Genomic DNA, 18,926 nt, shown 5'->3' with positions numbered 1-18,926 from the left:
AGAGATATGAGATAGATATGAGATAGACAAATATGAGATAGATAGATAGATATAAGATAGAGAAGCAGGTGGAGCAGCACTCTCAAGTTGAACTAGGTGCAGTGGGTGCAGGCTGTGGATGGGCCCTGGTCCTCGGGCCCCTATTAGATACAGCAACCAAGTAAACGCAGCAGCACTCCAGCGTAGTGAAGAATAGTGACTTTTATTTATCACCAAAATGCAATAGCGACGTTTCAACCACCTCACGTGGCCGTCCTCAAGCTTGAGGACGGCCATGTGAGGTGGTTGAAACGTCGCTATTGCATTTTGGTGATAAATAAAAGTCACTATTCTTCACTACGCTGGAGTGCTGCTGCGTTTACTTGGTTGCTGTAGATATGAGATAGATAGATAGATATGAGATAGATATGAGATAGATGGATATGAGATGGATAGATATATAGATAGATACAGTAGTTAGATCGATATGAGATAGATAGATAGATATATATGAGATTAATAGATTGAAGAAATGCACATTACTGTATATAGATCTTTATTCAGTAAAATATGTTACACTGCTGTGCTACAGATCGTCAAATGCAACATACAAAGAACCCGAAACCCAAGGAATGAGTCCACCAGGATAATAGGTTTATGGAATTGGGAATTTTATGAAACCATTAACATGAGGGATAAGGAACACATGGTGCTTTTGGCCCCCATAGTAAGCACAGGGAGCAGTAAAATGATGTCAGGTTAACCAATGATTTGCTGGTTTATATGTCAGTCAGCTCCCAGGCCAATTGGAGACAGCAAAGGGGGTAGGGACTTTTACACAGTTTTAAAGGCAAGGCACACGCAGCTGCCGCCATTCTAAAGAGAGACAGAGAGAGAGACAGTGGGCCTTATTTACTAAGGCTTTTCCGAGAAAATTTTGTATGGTTTTTCGTCTTGTATGTGTCGTGCGCCAGCATTTCCGACAAACAATCCATAAAACCCGACTAACTCTCCACTTTACTCAGAAAACTCTACAAAGGGGCGTGACCATTAGGGAAAAAAGGTGTGTCTGAAATAAAACCCACATTTTGGAAAGAAACCTTCAAATTTACTTGTGTTTCCACATAAAATGTGAATGATTTCAGCTCTGGAAAAACCAACACCTCAGAGCATGGGCAAAAAGAGCATGGCCGCGTTAATATCTTGATTTGAACTGCGCATGTCCGCGAATGCTCACCATGGTGACGCCGATGCATAGCTCTACTTGGTTGCCTGTGCCGCTGCACTTCCTACATACAATATCATAGTGAGACTGCACATGCGCGGTGGGCGGATACCTCGCTAGCGTGGGTAATGGAGTCGGCATATGCTGTTTTGTTTTTCCCGGTGAGTGATGCTTTCCACGCCCCCATTATTAATAATGCACATGTGTATAATCTCGGGCAATTAAGAATGATTGATTTTAACTTGCACAGGTCACTTTATATATTGTTTTTAATGCACTTTATGGCAATGTACTGCAATACAGTGACCCCCCGACCTACGATGGCCCCCACATACGATCATTTCAACATACGATGGCCTCTCAGAGACCATCGCATGTTGAAGGCAACATCAACATACAATGCTTTTGTATGTCGGGGCCATCGCATAAACGGCTATCCCGCAGCAAAGACTGCTTCAGCTGCCACCGGATAGCCATTTACAGTGCCCCGTGTGGTCCGCTGACGATCACTTACCTGTTCTTGGGGCTCCGGCGCATCCTCTTCGGGATCCCCTGCATCGTCGGCATTCTCCATCGTCATTATCACGTCGGTGAGCACGCAGTCCCGTCATCCAATAGGAGCGGTGTGCGTAGTGACTTGATGGCGGCGACGGAGAACGAGGATGACGGGGAAGCAGAGGCCTCGCCGGACCGTCGGGGACACCCCGGGGACGTGGCGACAGCGATGGAAGGCGACATCCTGGGCAGCGGTGATGGTCCGGAGCGGCGGGAACAGGTGAGTGCAACTTCCTCTACCAGTGGTCTTCAACCTGCGGACCTCCAGATGTTACAAAACTACAACTCCCAGCATGCCCGGACAGCCGTTGGCTGTCCGGGCATGCTGGGTCTTGTAGTTTTGCAACATCTGGAGGTCCACAGGTTGTAGACCAATGTCCTATACTTTACATTGCACGGATCCCTCAACTTGCGATGGTTTGTTTGGAACGGATTACCATCGCATGTTGAGGGACCACTGTATATTATATGATGAGAGCCCTTTATGTATTTTTTTTGCACAAGTATTTTTTAACACTTTTCAACTTTATTGTAATTGAATGCACTTTGGTACTTAATTGGCACCCCTTTATATTGTATGATATTCAGTGGTAGTGTACTATTTTGTACCTGTTAATCTGTCAAGGGCCTACATACTGCAAAAGGACAGTCAATAGTACACACCTGCTGCTGTTCTAGACCAATACTGTTTTAAGCGTAGTGAAGCATATTGTACTCACCTCATATACGCACTAAGTATGTCAGGCAGAGAAATGTCAGGACGTGCACAGAGGAGTCTACCTTCGCGGCAGCCTACCTTCCCGTGAGGTAGTGGAACAGGTTCCTGGTGACGGCGGCAGTAGCAGTCAATTAGTGCGGACTGTTGGTGGGAAAATCAGCTACTCGGTGGTTAGCAGTTTTTCCATCAAGCATCCGGAGGAGGTTCACGTAGCCACATGCAAGATATGTCGGCCGAAGGTGAAGCGTGGCCAGGGTCCCAATATTGGCACCATGGCCCTGCATCAACATATGCTTCACCACCATAAAGCGGCCTGGGAGAACCATGGCTCCAAAGCAGTGGTCCAGCCTGCTGCATCACCCAATGACACGTAATGGAGCTGTGTGTCATACCCTCCTTCTGTCGATCCAGATACTCCTGCTCCTCCTACTTTTAGTCAGCATTCTGCCAACAATCCATCGGCGAAGCCATGTCCAATAGGGTTGCTCGCGAATATTCGCAATGCGAATTTTATTTTATACGAATATTCGCGAATATAGCACTATATATTCGTAATTACGAATATTCGTTTTTTTTTTTTTTTCACAGTACACATCACAGTGATCAACCCTCTCTGCTTCCAGCTTGTGTGGTGTAAAGAAGGCTCTAATACAACTGCGTGAGACTGGACTGCGAATTTTCGCAAATGTGAAAATTCGCATATGCAATTTTTCGCATATGCAAATATTTGGTTATGCTAATTTTAGCATATGCTAATTTTCGCATATGCGCATTTTCGCATATGCGAATGTTCGCATATGCGAAAATAAACACGAATATTATGAATATGCAAATTTAGCGAATATATGCCGAATATTCGTCCATATATTCGCGAAATATCGCAAATTCGAATATGGCTTATGCCGCTCAACACTAATGTCCAAGAGACAACAGTATGCGCCCACTCATCCAATAGCGCAGAAGCTGAATGTGCTCCTGTCCAACTTCCTGGTGCTGCACTCCCTATCTTTTCAAGTGGTGGACTCTGCACCTTTCAGAGAATTGATGGCTTGTGTGGAGCCGAGGTGGAGAGTGCCAAGCCATCATTTCTTTGCATAGAAGGCAGTACCAGCCCTGCACAATTTCGTGAAAGAGAAGGTGGGACAGTCCTTGAGCCTGTCGGTGTGTTCAAAAGTGCACGGCAGCGCTGACGTGTGGAGCTGTATCTACGGTCAGGGACAATACATGTCCTTTACAGCCCACTGGGTAAATGTGGTTCCTGCATAGCCACAACAACAATTTGGACAGGTTACACCGCTTCCTCCTCCATGCTCTCAGGCAGTTGGTCCTTTGCCAGTGTGCGACTCTACCTCCTCATCTACCACCGTGTCCTCAGCTTCCACTTCCCAAACAAGTCTCAGTGGCCCTCCAGCATACCAAGTGTGCAGGGCATGGCGGTGTCACGCTGTTCTTCACATGGTTTGCCTTGGCGAACGGAGTCACACAGAGGAGGAACTGCTAAAAGTCATTTGTAAAGAAATTGGAGCATGGATTACTCCATGAAAACTGGAAATGGGAGCCATGGTGACTGACAATGGGAAGAACATCTTGCATGCGCTTCGACTGGGAAGGCTGAGCCATGCGCCCTGCATGGCACACGTGTTCAATCTGGTTGTGAAGCAGTTCCTGAAGTGTTCATCCCATTTGCAAGACAACCTAACAATGGGAAGAAAACTTTGCATGCCCTTCAGCCACTTGTACACCGCAAAGCACATCCTCCTTGAGCTGCAGCGTCAGAACAGTATCCCCCAACATAGTCTGATTTGTGACGTTGCCACACATTTGAATTCCACCCTCCATATGTTGGACCGGCTGTACGTACAGAGAAAAGCTACCACTGATTTCTTGATGATCCAAGCGGATAGGAGTACTCCCCTGTGTAACTTCAATGTGAACCAGTGGCAGCTCATATGTGACACCTGCAGTTTGCTCAGGCCCTTTGAGGAAGCCACATTATTAGTAAATCACCAGGATTACGGGATGAACTACATCATTCCACTGCTTCATTTTTTACAACACGTGTTGGAAACGATGGCTGGCCAGTTCACTGGAGACGTGGCTCATACATCTCACGGCCACATGAGCCCTGTGGGGGCTGAACTGGAGGACGAGGAGGAGCTGGAGGGGCATAGTGGAGCACAGTTTAAGTTGCACCAAATGGGCGGATCTTCTAGTAATCTGACAGGAGAGAAGGAGTAGTAGCAGCCAGAGGAGCTAAAGAGTTATGAGGAAGGTGAGACAGAGGACCCAAACACCGTGGCAGTGGCAGACTGCCCACTAATAATGAGAGGGACTGACCTTTGTGAAGATGAATCAGGCATGGATCAGCCAGGATTTCCAACCACCAATGCCTGATGCATCAGAGTAGATTGACCATGGTGCCACACCAACACTTCACAAATATGGATAGTGCCAAACAAATTTAAGGCGCTGCTCCCCAGTTAGAAGCATTCCTCCGCAACATTCGTCACCGGGTACTGGTATTGCCACCCACCGCACCACCTCACCTCTCCTGATCACTTTCAGGACTCCTGGTGCTGCTGCCACCTCCAGGCTGTCTCATTCAGCCACTATATGGTCTCTTCTCATGCTTCAGCAAACTCCAGGCTGTGCTATTCAGCCACTATATGGTCTCCTCATGCTTCAGCATACTCCAGGCTGTGCCATTCAGACACTATATGGTCTCCCCATGCTGCCACAAACTCCAGGTAGTCATTCAGCCACTATATGGTCTCCTCATACTGATGCCACCTAGAGGCTCTGTTCTTGTGCTGCCATGTGACATGTGACTCCTTGTTATATTTGTTTCTCTGTACCCACACGAAGGTCCCCGCAACACTAAACCTTGGGAGTTAAAATTTCAATTTCAAAGTCCTCAATTTCAATTTTAAAATCTTACATTTCTATTTATACAGTAAATCTTAAATTTCAATGGTCTCCTCATGCTTCTGCCAACTCCAGGCTGTGCCATTCAGCCACTATATGGTCTATTCATGCTTCAGCTACCTCCAGGCTGTGTCATTCAGCCAATATATGGTTTACTGATGCTGCTGGGCCTAAACATTTTTATGGTAGCACTAGCTACCATAAATCTTCAATTAAAATGTTTAAATTAATCTTGTAATCTTAGGGATTGTGAAGCCCTAGTGTCTACTCATGCTGCTGCCAGTTCCAGGCTGTGTCATTCAGCAACTATATGGTCTCCTCATGCTGCCAACACCTCCATGTTGTGTAATTCAGCCAATATATGGTCTCCTCATGCTGCCAACACCTCCATGCTGTGTCATTAAGCCACTATATGGTCTCCTCATTCTGCCAACACCTCCAGGCTGTGTCATTCAGCCACTATATGTTCTCCTCATGCTGCCAACACCTCCTCGCTGTGTCATTCAGCCACTATATGGTCTCTTCATGCTTCAGTCACATCCAAGCTGTGTCATTCAGCTACTATATGGTCTTCTCATGCTACCAACACCTCCACACTGTGTCATTTAGCCACTATATGGTCTCTTCATGCTGCCAACACCTCCACGATGTGTCATTTAGCCACTATATGGTCTCCTCATGCTGCCAACAACTCCACACTGTGCCATTCAGCCACTATATAGAAGTGGTTGCTACAAATACAGTTAAGAAGTTTAAACATGCATGGGATAAGCATAAGGCTATCCTTCATATAAAATAGGGCCAGGGACTATTGATAAGATTCAGACTATTGGGCAGACTAGATGGGCCAAATGGTTCTTATCTGCCGACACATTCTATGTTTCTATATGGTTTCCTCAAGCTTCAGCTACATCCAAGCTGTGTCATTCAGCCACTTTATGGTCTCTTCATGCTGCGAACACCTCCACCCTGTGTCATTTAGACAGTATACGGTCTCCTCATGCTGCCAACGCCTCCACGCTGTGTCATTCAGCCACTATATGGTCTCTTCAATCTTCAGCCACATCCAAGCTGTGTCATTCAGCCACTATGTGGTCTCCTCATACTGCCAACACCTCCACGCTGTGTCATTCAGCCACTATATGGTCTCCTCATGCTGCCAACACCTCCACGCTGTGTCATTTAGCCACTTTATGGTCTCCTCATGCTGCCAACACCTCCACACTGTGTTGTTCAGCCACTATAGGGTCTCCTCATGCTTCAGCCACATCCAATCTGTGTCATTCAGCCACTATATTGTCCCCCCATGCTTCACCCACATCCAAGCTGTGTCATCTAGCAACTATATGGTCTCCTCATGCTGCCAACACCTCCACGCTGTGTCATTCAGGCACCATTTGGTCTCCTCATGCTGCTAACACCTCCACGCTGTGTCATTCAGGGACTATATGGTCTCCCAATGCTTCAGCCACATCCAAGCTGTGTCATTTAGCCACTTTATGGTCTCCTCATGCTTCAGCCACATCCAAGCTGTGTCATTCAGCCACTATATGGTCTCCTTATGCTTCAGCCACATCCAAGCTGTGTCATTTAGCCACTATATGGTATCTTCCTGCTGCCAACACCTCCACACTGTGTCATTCAGCTACTATATGGTCTCCTCATGCTGCCAACACCTCCACACTGTGTCATTTACCCACTATAAGGTCTCCTCATGCTGCCAACACCTCCACGCTATGTCATTCAGCCACTATATGGTCTCCCCATGCTTCAGCCACATCCAAGCTGTGTCATTTAGCAACTATATGGTCTCCTCATGCTGCCAACACCTCCACGCTACGTCATTCAGCCACTATATGGTCTCTCCATGCTTCAGCCACATCCAAGCTGTGTCATTTAGCAACTATATGGTCTCCTCATGCTGCCAACACCTCCACGCTGTGTCATTCAGGCACTATATGGTCTCCTCATGCTGCCAACACTTCCACGCTGTGTCATTCAGCCACTATATGGTCTCCTTATGCTGCCAACACCTTCACGCTGTGTCATTTAGCCACTTTATGGTCTCCTCATGCTGCCAACACCTCCACACTGTGTCGTTCAGCCACTATAGGGTCTCCTCATGCTTCAGCCACATCCAATCTGTGTCATTCAGCCACTATATGGTCTCCTCATGCTTCAGCCACATCCAAGCTGTGTCATTTAGCCACTGTATGATCTCCTCATGCTGCCAACACCTCCACGCTATGTCATTCAGCCACTATATGGTTTCCCCATGCTTCACCCACATCCAAGCTGTGTCATTTAGCAACTATATGGTCTCCTCATGCTGCCAACACCTCCACGCTGTGTCATTCAGGCACCATTTGGTCTCCTCATGCTGCTAACACCTCCACGCTGTGTCATTCAGGGACTATATGGTCTCCCAATGCTTCAGCCACATCCAAGATGTGTCATTTACCCACTTTATGGTCTCCTCATGCTTCAGCCACATCCAAGCTGTGTCATTCAGCCACTATATGGTCTCCTTATGCTTCAGCCACATCCAAGCTGTGTCATTTAGCCACTATATGGTATCTTCCTGCTGCCAACACCTCCACACTGTGTCATTCAGCTACTATATGGTCTCCTCATGCTGCCAACACCTCCACACTGTGTCATTTAGCCACTATAAGGTCTCCTCATGCTGCCAACACCTCCACGCTATGTCATTCAGCCACTATATGGTCTCCCCATGCTTCATCCACATCCAAGCTGTGTCATTTAGCAACTATATGGTCTCCTCATGCTGCCAACACCTCCACGCTACGTCATTTAGCCACTATATGGTCTCTCCATGCTTCAGCCACATCCAAGCTGTGTCATTTAGCAACTATATGGTCTCCTCATGCTGCCAACACCTCCACGCTACGTCATTCAGCCACTATATGGTCTCTCCATGCTTCAGCCACATCCAAGCTGTGTCATTTAGCAACTATATGGTCTCCTCATGCTGCCAACACCTCCACGCTGTGTCATTCAGGCACTATATGGTCTCCTCATGCTGCCAACACCTCCATGCTGTGTCATTCAGGGACTATATGGTCTCCCCATGCTTCAGCCACATCTAAGCTGTGTCTTTTAGCCACTAAATGGTCTCCTCATGCTTCAGCCACATCCAAGCTGTGTCATTCAGCCACTATATGGTCTCCTCCTGCTGCCAACACCTCCACACTGTGTCATTCAGCCATTATATGGTCTCCTCATGCTGCCAACACCTCCACACTGTGTCATTTAGCCACTATATGGTCTCCTCATGCTGCCAACACCTCCATGCTCTGTCATTTAGCCACTATATGGTCTCCTCATGCTGCCAATACCTCCACGCTATGTCATTCAGCCACTATATGGTCTCCCCATGCTTCAGCCCCATCCAAGCTGTGTCATTTAGCAACTATTTGGGCTACTCATGCTGCCAACACCTCCACGCTGTGTCATTCAGGCACTATATCGTCTCCTCATGCTGCCAACACCTCCACGCTGTGTCATTCAGGGACTATATGGTCTCACTTTGCTTCAGCCACATTCAAGCTGTGTCATTTAGCCACTATATGGTCTCCTCATGCTGCCAATACCTCCACGCTATGTCATTCATCCACTTTATGGTCTCCCCATGCTTCAGCCCCATCCAAGCTGTGTCATTTAGCAACTATATGGGCTACTCATGCTGCCAACACCTCCACGCTGTGTCATTCAGCCACTATATGGTCTCCTCATACTGATGCCACCTACAGGCTCTGTCATTGTGCTGCTCTGCGGCAGTGATTCTAAAAGTGATGCCTGCAATCTGCATGTCATACTCAATAACAGTATTATTTCACTACCCCAGCACACTCTATATGCGTGTTAGAAAAAAGCACAGTGTTCTTCACCCCTATTGAGGCTCTCTGTAGGCTACAAATAGCAATATTTAATATAGATTCGCCGCAAATAAATTCAGATCGAACCAAATTTTTGCAGAAAATTTGGCGAATCAGCCAAATCTAATTTTCAAAAGTTCTCTCATCTCTAATTGCCTCGTAACAATTGGACCCCATATTTGAAAATGGACAACAATTCACTGTGGACAAAAAAAACGAAAGATTTGGATTACATAGCAGATGTAAATCTACAGTACAAATCCGCCTATGGATAATGTCTCAATATTCAGTTTGATGTCACCAAGTTTACTCAAAAATTACAACCGTTCACTCCAAAAAGCTCTACAATTTGGTGGTTCTTGCAAATGGGGTAGGCAAAAATTCTCTCCAATAATTCTATATTTTTGGGACAGCCCATGAGTGGTCCTGGTTTAAAGATTCCCTGCAGCAGATGAGAGGAATCTGCTAGCAGGTTTAACAAAATCCAGTGCTGATGGCAGGAAAGCCTCTGTGAGCAGTGAAGAGAACTTAAAGCTGGACTGACCTTATTTACAGCCTGTAGAAGGGTAATCCTGAAACCTTTCTTGACTGTCCCACAAAAGGACACCATGAACTCACATATTGATAACAGAGCTTGAGATCTGTTTGCTGACATTTTGAGAGTTTCAGCCTACTCCAAGTAACTCTGTGTAGCAGGACTTTGTATGGGCTCCATCTATTGAATCTGCACAAACTGAAGATACCCAACAGCCTCCTGGGTAAAGATAAAAGTAGTCTGCAGGTCTGCTTTTATACAAATTGCATTGCATTTGTCTGGCTTTGTGCTATTCTGTATCATACTGTTTTGTTATATTATGCATGGTTGTTTTCCCTTATGCAATGCAAAAATAGTTCCAAGTTAGCCAACTGGACCCCACATCAAAACATTGCTGCTCCATTTGTTGGATGTATTGACACAGATATGTGCCCCAGCTCCCAGAAAGGAGAGGCTCAGGATCCACCCGCCGTGCACAGAAAGGTTACAAGGTTGAGGGACCACAGGGATATAGGTGGACACTACCAAATCTCTGTTACACAAAGGTGGTCATTCAGTTACAAGTTAAACATCCTCCATGACATCTAGAGTCCCTAAAGCCCTAAATGTCCCCTTAAAGGGGTATTCCAGGAATTGTTTTTATTTGACTTTGCTACAGGGGCTGTAAAGTTAGTGTAGTTCATAATATAGTGTCTGTACCTGTTTGTGACGGTTTTTTCCCAATTCTTCTGTGATTTTCACCCCACTATTTATTTTTAACAGCATACAAAATGACTGTTGTGTCAGATTTTTCCCAGCTTGCAATGCAGTCGAGGCCTGACATCACTAGTCAGCTGATAATAGGGAGCCTGTCTGCTTCAATGGGTGGAGACAGCAATCTGCAAGTAATGCAACAGCTGGAGGCACCCTGATAGAAAACCACAGGTTTGCAGCTCATTTATGTTTCAATGGGTGGGGTAGCTTATGTGTGGGAAGGAGGAAAATGGTATCATGGGATTTGTAGGAAAACAAGAAAACTGAAAACAGAAAATACAAGTTCAGAGAAAGCTAGCCACAGTGTTATGGTAATCTCACAGCATAGCCATTTAGCCCCAAGACAAGCGCAGATCCTTCCTAAGCATGTCCATTACTGTCTGCCAGGTACGTACTAAAATCCCCTTATGCTGGATAACCCCTTTAAGACTAATACTGTGATCTTCACTCTCTTAGTGGACAGCAAGTAAATGTTACTGGTCTAGAGATTTGCTTTACAGTCAATGAGAAACTTTAGTCAAAAGACAAGCAAATGCCCTCTATGGAGTGTTGTGGGCGTGCTCTGTGACGTGTGCAAAGGGAGCTATAAGTATTGTAAATGGTATTCTCCTCTGTATGTATTAACATACTCATGTTCTCAAGGTGTCAAAGTATCACTCCACCCCCCCCCCCCCAATACCATGCACCTCTAGTCCTTCAGTGCTACCTTTTTCATTCCAGAACAGCTGCATCCATGGATTTCATTCCTGTAACTGGGTCATGTGATCTCCAATCTGACCCACATGTACCACAGTGCTTAATGTGTCAGTCCTGGGTCATCTGACTACCTGTAAATTACAGGATGACATCATCACCTAACAGATCCCTCCTAATAGCTCCCTGCTACATTATTCTCTTATATTATTCTCTGGGTGACTAAAATAATAGATGGCGGAGAGGCAGTAGACATCGCATATCTAAATTTTAGTAAGGCTTTTGACACTGTCCCACATAGAAGACTTATCAATAAACTGCAGTCATTGAGCTTGGACTCCCATATTGTTGAGTGGATTAGGCAGTGGCTGAGTAACAGACAACAGAAGGTTGTAGTCAATGGAGAATATTAAGAGCAAAGTCTTGTTACCAGTGGGGACCTCAGGGATCTGTACTGGGACCAATATTGTTTAATATCTTCATTAGTGATATTTTAGAAAGTCTCGATGGTAAGGTATGTCTTTTTGCTGATGACACAAAGATATGTAACAGGGTTGATGTTCCTGGAGGGATACTGCAAATGGAAAAGGATTTAGGCAAACCAGAAGAATGGTCAGAACTCTGGCAACTGAAATTTAATGTGGATAAGTGCAAGATAATGCACCTGGGGCGTAAAAACCCTCAGGCAGAATAGAGAATATTTGACACAGTCCTGACCTCAGTATCTGGGGGAGAGGGATTTAGGAGTAATTATTTCAGAAGACTTAAAGGTAGGAAGACAAAGTAATAGAGCAGCAGGAAACGCTAGCAGAATGCTTGGATGTATAGGGAGAGGTATAAGCAGTAGAAAGAGAGAAGTGCTCAAGGGTGTATAGGGAGAGGTATAAGCATAGGCGTGCGCAGCCTATTGCATTAGGGTGTGCACCCTAAAGCACAAACTCACGCTGCGCGCGTGCATATATAAATATGTAGATATATACGCACACAGTATAGTTCCCCCACATTAGGTGCAGTATAGTTCCCCCACATTAGGTGCAGTATAAGTCCCGCCACATTAGGTGCAGTATGGTTCCCCCACATTAGGTGCAGTATAGTTCCCCCACATTAGGTGCAGTACAGTCCCCCCCACATTAGGTGCAGTACAGTTCCCGCACATTAGGTGCAGTATAAGTCCCACCACATTAGGTTGGCAGTATAAGTCCCCGCACATTAGGTTGGCAGTACAGTTCCCCCACATTAGGTTGGCAATACAGTTCCCCCACATTAGGTTGGCAGTACAGTTCCCCCACATTAGGTGCCACCTAATGTGGGGGAACTGTACTGCACCTAATGTGGGGGAACTGTACTGCACCTAATGAAGGGGAACTGTACTGCACCTAATGTGGGGGAACTGTACTGCACCTAATGAGGGGGAACTCTACTGCACCTAATGAGGGGGAACTGTACTGCACCTAATGTGGGGGAACTGTACTACACCAGTACAGTTCCCCTACATTAAGTGCAGTACAGTTCCCCCACATTATGTGCAGTACAGTTCCCCTACATTATGTGCAGAACAGTTCCCCACATTAGGTGCAGTATAGTTCCCCCACATTAGGTGCAGTATAGTTCCCCACATTAGGTGCAGTATAGTTCCCCACAATAGGTGCAGTATAGTTCCCCCACATTAGATTGGCAGTATAGTTCCCCACATTATGTGCATTATAGTTCCCACATTAGGTGCAGTATGTTCCCCCACATTAGGTGCGGTATAATTCGCCACATTAGGTGCAGTACAGTTCCCTACAAAAGCAAAATAGACATGGAGGCCACCAGCATCTGGGGGTGCTACCTTCCTACTGGCAGGAAGAGGGGGTTAATTTGAGGGTACTACCTTCTTACTGGGGGGGGGGTTAATCTGGGGGTACTACCATCCTACTGGGGGAGGGGCTTAATCTGGGGGTACTACCTGCCTACTCGGGGCCCCAGATTAACCCCCTTCCCCCCCTGTAGGAATGCAGTACCCCCCAGATTAACCCTATCCCCCCACCCTGTTAGAAGGTAGTACCCCCTGATGACCCCCCTCCCCCCCAGTAGGGTGGTAGTACCCCCAGTTTAACCCCCTCTCCCCCCCTGAAGGAATGCAGTACCCCCCAGATTAACCCTATCCCCCCACCCTGTTAGAAGGTAGTACCCCCTGATGACCCCCCCTCCCCCCCCAGTAGGATGGTAGTACCCCCCAGTATAACCCCCTCTCCCCCCCTGTAGGAATGCAGTACCCCCCAGATAAACCCCCTCCCCCCAGACCCAGTAGGCAGATTGAAATAACATTCACTCACTCAGCGCGGTAATCCTGCGAACCGCGTACCGTCACGTCACGCTCTGGGGCCGGCGTTCTTGAATACAGCGTGACGTCCTGATGGTCATGTGACGGCAGTAACGCGCCGTCACATGACCGGACCAACTGTAGGTGAGCCAGAGCGAAGCGGGGCGGGGCACAAACAGGAGTAGGAGGCAGCGCTGTGCGGTGCGCCTGACGAAGGACGGTCGGGCACAGATGGGGGGTGCTGCGGAGCGTCTTGGTGTCACCCGGTGCGGGCCGCACCGCCACTGGATTAGGGTGTGCCTGGGCACACCCGGCACACCCCGTGCGCACGCCTATGGGTATAAGCAGTAGAAAGAGAGAAGGGCTCATGCCGCTGTACAGAACACTGGTGAGTCCTCACTTGGAGTATTGTGCGCAGTACTGGAGGCCGTATCTCCAAAAGGATATAGATACTCTAGAGAGAGTTCAGAGAAGATACTAAACTAGTAAACTAGTACATGGATTGCAGGATAAAACTTACCAGGAAAGGTTAAAGGACCTTAATATGTATAGAAGAAAGAAGAGACAGGGGATATGATAGAGACTTTTATATACATAAAGGGAATCAACACGGTAAAGGAGGAGAGGAGATTTAAAAGAAGAAAAACTACCACAAGAGGACATAGTTTTAAATTAGAGGGGCAAAGGTTTAAAAGTAATATCAGGAAGTATTACTTTACTGAGAGAGTAGTGGATGCATGGAATAGCCTTCCTGCAGAAGTGGTCGCTGCAAATACAGTGATGGAGTTTAAACATACATGGGATAAGCATAAGGTTATCCTTCATATAAGATAGGGCCAGGGACTATTCATAGGATTCAGAATATTGGGCAGACTAGATGGGACAAATGGTTCTTATCTGCCGACACATTCTATATTTCTATATTAACCTAGCCTGCACTAAGTAAGCAAAATAAACAGAAAAATCACCACAGTGCCCCCTAGAGGACCCACAAAGTAACTGTATGTCATGGTGCCCAGTTACTTAATACACTATGATGGACGTACATTTATGTTACGAATATGAAGAGTATACCATCATTGATATTGGTAGACATCAGGAATCACACTAATGCCCACCATTAACCCTTTAGATGCATTGATCAATACTGATTACAACAGTTACACTCACTGAACCGCCCACAGTGTATTTGTGGGGATCCATATACCTGCCGTGTGCAAAAGTCCAAAATTGCTGATTTATGGTCACTTCACATCCCAGAAAAAATGGAATGAAAAGTGGTTAAAATATATATGCACAAAATTGGTACCCATAAAAACTACAGATGTAGGGCAAGAAATGAGCCCTCATACAGCCCCATATACAAAAAAGGGGTCAGAATAGGGACATTTTTGGCATACTTATTTTCTTACAAAAAGTTTGATTTATTTTTGTAATAAAGTAATAGACATGTAAACACAATTTTAATTGTATTGACCCACAGAATAAAGAGAATGTGAAAGTTTTACAGAAAAGCGCACTGCTTGAAAATAAAATAAAAAACGTACCAAAACATTGTGCGTATCAAAACATTGCACATTGGAAATCTCCAACCGACCCCCCCCCCCCCCCCCTCGGTGTAGCAAAATGTGTTTACTGAAATTAGATATAATATATTTAGTGCTTAGTGTTAACCAAACGAGGTGATGATGGTGAGAGTGGCGGGTAAAATACTTACAGCACAGCTTGTTACCATCACAGGCTTTCTTACACTCACTGCATGGTTTCCCTGGTTTATATGGAGTGTAGAGGGTTTCAGGTTCATTTCCTCTATAAGAAAGGAAACAAATTAATATGACGAGCACAGGAAGAGGTATCAGGATAGTGAACAGCACAGGAGAGGTATCAGTATAGTGAACAGCACAGGGAGAGGTATCAGTATAGTGAACAGCACAGGGAGAGGTATCAGGATAGTGAACAGCACAGGAGAGGTATCAGTATAGTGAACAGCACAGGGAGAGGTATCAGTGTAATGAACAGCACAGGGAGAGGTATCAGTATAGTGAACAGCACAGGGAGAGGTATCAGTGTAATGAACAGCACAGGGAGAGGTATCAGTATAGTGAACAGCACAGGGAGAGGTATCAGTATAGTGAACAGCACAGGGAGAGGTATCAGTATAGTGAACAGCACAGGGAGAGGTATCAGTATAGTGAACAGCACAGGGAGAGGTATCAGTGTAGTGAACAGCACAGGAAGAGGTATCAGTATAGTGAACAGCAGAGGGAGAGGTATCAGTGTAGTGAACAGCACAGGGAGAGGTATCAGTATAGTGAACAGCACAGTGAGAGGTATCAGTATAGTGAACAGCAGAGGGAGAGGTATCAGTATAGTGAACAGCACAGGGAGAGGTATCAGTGTAGTGAACAGCACAGGGAGAGGTATCAGTATAGTGAACAGAACAGGGAGAGGTATCAGTATAGTGAACAGCACAGGGAGGGGTATCAGTATAGTGAACAGCACAGGGAGAGGTATCAGTATAGTGAACAGCACAGTGAGAGGTATCAGTATAGTGAACAGCACAGGGAGAGGTATCAGTGTAATGAACAGCACAGGGAGAGGTATCAGTATAGTGAACAGCACAGGGAGAGGTATCAGTGTAGTGAACAGCACAGGAAGAGGTATCAGTATAGTGAACAGCAGAGGGAGAGGTATCAGTGTAGTGAACAGCACAGGGAGAGGTATCAGTATAGTGAACAGCACAGTGAGAGGTATCAGTATAGTGAACAGCAGAGGGAGAGGTATCAGTATAGTGAACAGCACAGGGAGAGGTATCAGTGTAGTGAACAGCACAGGGAGAGGTATCAGTATAGTGAACAGAACAGGGAGAGGTATCAGTATAGTGAACAGCACAGGGAGGGGTATCAGTATAGTGAACAGCACAGGGAGAGGTATCAGTATAGTGAACAGCACAGTGAGAGGTATCAGTATAGTGAACAGCACAGGGAGAGGTATCAGTGTAATGAACAGCACAGGGAGAGGTATCAGTATAGTGAACAGGACATGGAGAGGTATCAGTATAGTGAAAAGCACAGGGAGAGGTATCAGTATAGTGAAAAGCACAGGAAGAGGTATCAGTATAGTGAACAGCACAGGGAGAGGAATCAGTATAGTGAACAGCACAGGAAGAGGTATCAGTATAGTGAACAGCACAGGGAGAGTTATCAGTATAGTGAACAGCACAAGGAGAGGTATCAGTATAGTGAACAGCACAGGAAGAGGTATCAGTATAGTGAACAGCACAGGGAGAGGAATCAGTATAGTGAACAGCACAGGAAGAGGTATCAGTATAGTGAAAAGCACAGGAAGAGGTATCAGTATAGTGAACAGCACAGGGAGAGGTATCAGTGTAGTGAACAGCACAGGGAGAGGTATCAGTATAGTGAAAAGCACAAGGAGAGGTATCAGTATAGTGAACAGCACAGGGAGAGGTATCAGTATAGTGAACAGCACAGGGAGAGGTATCACTATAGTGAAAAGCACAGGGAGAGGTATCAGTATAGTGAACAGCACAGGGAGAGGTATCAGTATAGTGAACAGCACAGGGAGAGGTATCACTATAGTGAAAAGCACAGGGAGAGGTATCAGTATAGTGAACAGCACAGGGAGAGGTATCAGTATAGTGAACAGCACAGGAAGATGTATCAGTATAGTGAACAGCACAGGGAGAGGTATAAGAATAGTGAACAGCACAGGGAGAGGTATCAGTGTAGTGAACAGCACAGGGAGAGGTATAAGAATAGTGAACAGCACAGGGAGAGGTATCAGTGTAGTGAACAGCACAGGGAGAGGTATCAGTATAGTGAACAGCACAAGGAGAGGTGTCAGTATAGTGAACAGCACAGGGAGAGGTGTCAGTGTAATGAACAGCACAGGGAGAGGTATCAGTATAGTGAACAGCACAGGGAGAGGTATCAGTATAGTGAACAGCAGAGGGAGAGGTATCAGTATAGTGAACAGCACAGGGAGAGGTATCAGTGTAGTGGACAGCACAGGGAGAGGTATCAGTATAGTGAACAGCACAGGGAGAGGTATCAGTATAGTGAACAGCACAGGGAGAGGTATGAGTATAGTGAACAGCACAGGGAGAGGTATCGGTATAGTCAACAGGACATGGAGAGGTATTAGTATAGTGAAAAGCACAGGGAGAGGTATCAGTATAGTGAACAGCACAGGGAGAGGTATCAGTATAGTGAACAGCACAGGGAGAGTTATCAGTATAGTGAACAGCACAGGAAGATGTATCAGTATAGTGAACAGCACAGGGAGAGGTATAAGAATAGTGAACAGCACAGGGAGAGGTATCAGTGTAGTGAACAGCACAGGGAGAGGTATCAGTGTAGTGAACAGCACAGGGAGAGGTATCAGTATAGTGAACAGCACAAGGAGAGGTATCAGTATAGTGAACAGCACAGGGAGAGGTATCAGTATAGTGAACAGCACAGGGAGAGGTATGAGTATAGTGAACAGCACAGGGAGAGGTATCGGTATAGTCAACAGGACATGGAGAGGTATTAGTATAGTGAAAAGCACAGGGAGAGGTATCAGTATAGTGAACAGCACAGGGAGATGTATCAGTATAGTGAAAAGCACAGGGAGAGATATCAGTATAGTGAAAAGCACAGGGAGAGGTATCCGTATAGTGAACAGCAAAGGGAGAGATATCAGTATAGTGAACAGCACAGGGAGAGGTATCAGAATAGTGAATAGCACAGGGAGAGGTATCAGTATAGTGAACAGCACAGGGAGAGGTATCAGTATAGTGAACAGCATAGGGAGAGGTATCAGTATAGTGAACAGCACAGGAAGATGTATCAGTATAGTGAACAGCACAAGGAGAGGTATAAGAATAGTGAACAGCACAGGGAGAGGTATCAGTGTAGTGAACAGCACAGGGAGAGGTATTAGAATAGTGAACAGCACAGGGAGAGGTATCAGTATAGTGAACAGCACAGGGAGAGGTATCAGTATAGTGAAAAGCACAGGAAGAGGTATCAGTATAGTGAACAGCAAAGGGAGAGGTATCAGTATAGTGACCAGCACAGGGAGAGGTATCAGTATAATGAACAGGACATGGAGAGGTATCAGTATAGTGAACAGCACAGGAAGAGGTATCAGTGTAGTGAACAGCACAAGGAGAGGTATCAGTGTAGTGAACAGCACAAGGAGAGGTATCAGTGTAGTGAACAGCACAGGGAGAGGTATCAGTATAGTGAACAGCACAGGGAGAGGTATCAGTGTAGTGAACAGCAAAAGGAGAGGTATCAGTGTAGTGAACAGCACAGGGAGAGGTATTAGAA

General features: G+C 46.0%; 1 protein-coding gene across 1 annotated transcript in view; it reads right to left on the bottom strand.

Moving 5' to 3' along the window:
- Window positions 1-18,926, bottom strand: part of LOC130361240 (cysteine-rich venom protein-like) — a 227,466-nt gene that overhangs the window by 11,215 nt on the left and 197,325 nt on the right. The window contains exon 6 of the mRNA XM_056563999.1: window positions 15,305-15,396. Coding sequence (XP_056419974.1) covers window positions 15,305-15,396 — 92 coding nt within the window. The remainder of the gene's footprint in view (window positions 1-15,304; window positions 15,397-18,926) is intronic.

Source organism: Hyla sarda, chromosome 3 (assembly GCF_029499605.1).
Source record: "Hyla sarda isolate aHylSar1 chromosome 3, aHylSar1.hap1, whole genome shotgun sequence".
In the NCBI taxonomy this organism is placed as follows: Eukaryota; Metazoa; Chordata; class Amphibia; order Anura; family Hylidae; genus Hyla; species Hyla sarda.
Note: the sequence above shows the minus strand (reverse complement) of the source record. Positions and strands in the feature narration are given on the sequence as shown.